Source organism: Triticum aestivum, chromosome 5B (assembly GCF_018294505.1).
Source record: "Triticum aestivum cultivar Chinese Spring chromosome 5B, IWGSC CS RefSeq v2.1, whole genome shotgun sequence".
Classification (NCBI taxonomy): Eukaryota; Viridiplantae; Streptophyta; class Magnoliopsida; order Poales; family Poaceae; genus Triticum; species Triticum aestivum.
The window spans coordinates 613,279,630-613,282,898 of NC_057807.1; the positions used below are offsets into that span (position 1 = coordinate 613,279,630).

Consider the following 3,269-nt stretch of genomic DNA (forward strand, 5'->3'; position numbering starts at 1 on the left):
TTTCTCAACTTTATGTATTTGTCCTGTTTCGGTGCTATATTTACCATTCACATGTATAGGATATTTTCCTTTATTTATGTATTTACCTTGTTTCGGCGCTATATGTATTATTTACAGGTATTTAATATTTTTTCCAGATTTATGTATTTGCCCAGTTTGGGTGCAATATGAAATGAAATTGGCAAATACATCAATTTGTAGTTCAACAACACCTTGCATATACGACTGAGCACACACACACACACACACGAACAAACACACACGCATACATGCACACACTACCATATGTGATGTTATGCAGGTCATAGACATATATTTCACTATTTATAGACAAAAACTTTGAATTCTTCGGGTGGTAAAACTCGATGATTTCTGAGATGTTCCAAGAACCGGTTCTTTTTGCGCCTCTTGGAAAGAAGCACCGGTACTGAGAAAAAAAAGAACCCTAAACGATGTGGAGGGAACAAGTGAAATTACGAAGCGCTTTGAGTACCACGAAACAACAAATTGCAAGGGAATTAGATACAAAGGTAAATTCTAGTGAGTTACGTTTGTAATAATTTAATCAGATGGTGTATTACTTTGATGTTGCCGAGCTACACCTTAATCTTGGCGGATTTCGTCCCATATATAATATATGATGTTAGGAAACGTATGTCACTCATACGGATAGTCTAAACTAGTTAGTTAGTTGCACTACGAAATTCACTCGGATGTCCACAAATGACAATTAATGGATGCTCATTGCCAAAATTCCATTCACTAGAACAAGGAAGGCGGCTGCTTAAAAATATTTGTTGCACACCCAGATGTTACAAGCCCGAAGGTTGTAGAACACCAACCATCCGTTGGTTACAAAATCGAAGAAAGAGACTGAATTAGTGCAAAAGTGAGTAAAGTTTATTGTAAAAAAAACTTCCAAACTTTTGTGAGTTTTTAGTATTACTATTTTTTCTATATGAGGTGTGTATACACCATGGAACTAAAGGGTATTTGCCACTGGGGCATGCTCTATCAGATTTGATGATTTACAGGTTACATACTTATATTTATACCCAATAAATTAGAATTCAAAATTCATTTGAATTCTTTGGACGGTAAAACACCGAGATTTCTGAGTTTTACAAAAACTGATTCTTCTGGTGCTTCCCAAAAAAACACCTGGTATCGAAAAGGGCGTGGAAGGTAGCTGCTGGAATTACAAAGCGCTTTGAGTAACATCAAATAGAAAATTACAAGAAAAATTAGATACAAGGTTAATCACAAGTGAGTTACATTTGTAACAATTCAATCTGTCTTTATATTATTTTGATATTACCAAGCTAGACCTTAATCTTGGCGGCTTCCATCCCATAGATATAATACAAGTAGGACACGTACATCACTATTGATACAGATAGTCTCAACTAGTTATTTACACTACTTCACTGTGAATGTAATTCACTCGGATGTTCACGCATGTCTCCACCTCGACTATTAACGGAAGCTCCATGCCAAAAGTTCGTTCACTAAAATAAAGAAGAGACTGTTTAAAAATATATGTTGCACGCCCAAATGCTACAAGCCCGAAGGTTGCAGAACATCAACCATCTCTGGGTTACAAAACCGAAGAAACGAGAGTGAATTAGCATACCCAGTTGCATGAGCAGTTGTTGTTCGTTGGGGCTTGTGCCCTATATAAAGAACATGGATCAACCAATATATCCTCACAAACGCACAAGCACAAATTGCAGATTTGCAAGCAACGTGAGTACCTCATAGACATGGCTAACTTGAAGAAGCTACTAGCTATGTTTGCTCTCTTGATGTTCCTGTCGCACCTCCGTGTCCATGGCGTCTACGTGTCCGTGGGCAGTAGCGCGAACGTTACTACAGAGAGCAGCCACAGTCGTGGCCGGTGCCACATCAGTGGCTTCCTGCATGGCAAATTTGGCGACCGCAACAGGGATCAGGGCTCGGTCTGCTGTAAAGACGGTCACCGCTACCCGCAATTCAGGTGCTCGCCCCCGGTGTCGGCCGACACGCCAGCGATCCTAACTCTGAACAGCTTCGCACGAGGTGGAGACGGCGGCGGCAAATCGTTCTGCGACAACCGCTTCCACAAGGACATCGAGCTGGTGGTGGCGCTGTCCACGGGGTGGCTGCGCCTGGACGGCAAGCGCAGGTGCAACAAGATGATCCGCATCAACAGGAACGGGCGTGTTGTGCTGGCCAAGGTCATCGACGAGTGCGACTCGGTGTACGGCTGCGACGCCGAGCACAACTTCGAGCCACCGTGCCCATACAACGACGTAGACGCGTCACCAGCCGTGTGGAAGGCGCTGGGGCTCAAGGAGGCGATTGGAGTGTTCAAGATCACATGGTCTGATGTGTGAGCTATGCCATGAAGACCTTGCCTTAAGCTATGTACACGCAGACATGCAAAAGCGTAGATGTGTGCGTTGTTCTCTCGGTGGTGGAGTTGCTGCTAATTAAAATAAGCCACCACTCGCTTGTATTTGATACTTTCTCAACTTTATGTATTTGTCCTGTTTCGGTGCTATATTTACCATTCACATGTATAGGATATTTTCCTTTATTTATGTATTTACCTTGTTTCGGCGCTATATGTATTATTTACAGGTATTTAATATTTTTTCCAGATTTATGTATTTGCCCAGTTTGGGTGCAATATGAAATGAAATTGGCAAATACATCAATTTGTAGTTCAACAACACCTTGCATATACGACTGAGCACACACACACACACACACGAACAAACACACACGCATACATGCACACACTACCATATGTGATGTTATGCAGGTCATAGACATATATTTCACTATTTATAGACAAAAACTTTGAATTCTTCGGGTGGTAAAACTCGATGATTTCTGAGATGTTCCAAGAACCGGTTCTTTTTGCGCCTCTTGGAAAGAAGCACCGGTACTGAGAAAAAAAAGAACCCTAAACGATGTGGAGGGAACAAGTGAAATTACGAAGCGCTTTGAGTACCACGAAACAACAAATTGCAAGGGAATTAGATACAAAGGTAAATTCTAGTGAGTTACGTTTGTAATAATTTAATCAGATGGTGTATTACTTTGATGTTGCCGAGCTACACCTTAATCTTGGCGGATTTCGTCCCATATATAATATATGATGTTAGGAAACGTATGTCACTCATACGGATAGTCTAAACTAGTTAGTTAGTTGCACTACGAAATTCACTCGGATGTCCACAAATGACAATTAATGGATGCTCATTGCCAAAATTCCATTCACT

The 3,269-nt window shown here is 41.1% G+C and overlaps 1 protein-coding gene across 1 annotated transcript; it reads left to right on the forward strand.

Annotated features, from left to right (window-relative positions):
- Positions 1-1,763: 1,763 nt before the first annotated feature.
- Positions 1,764-2,375, forward strand: LOC123115103 (putative ripening-related protein 4). The gene has a single exon (XM_044536368.1). It carries the CDS (start codon positions 1,764-1,766, stop codon positions 2,373-2,375), a length of 612 nt encoding a protein of 203 aa, XP_044392303.1.
- Positions 2,376-3,269: the final 894 nt, after the last annotated feature.

What these genes read in the sequence shown, in the direction of transcription:
- LOC123115103 (XM_044536368.1), top strand. Translation starts at nt 1,764, where the DNA reads ATGGCTAACTTGAAGAAGCTACTAGCTATGTTTGCTCTCTTGATGTTC.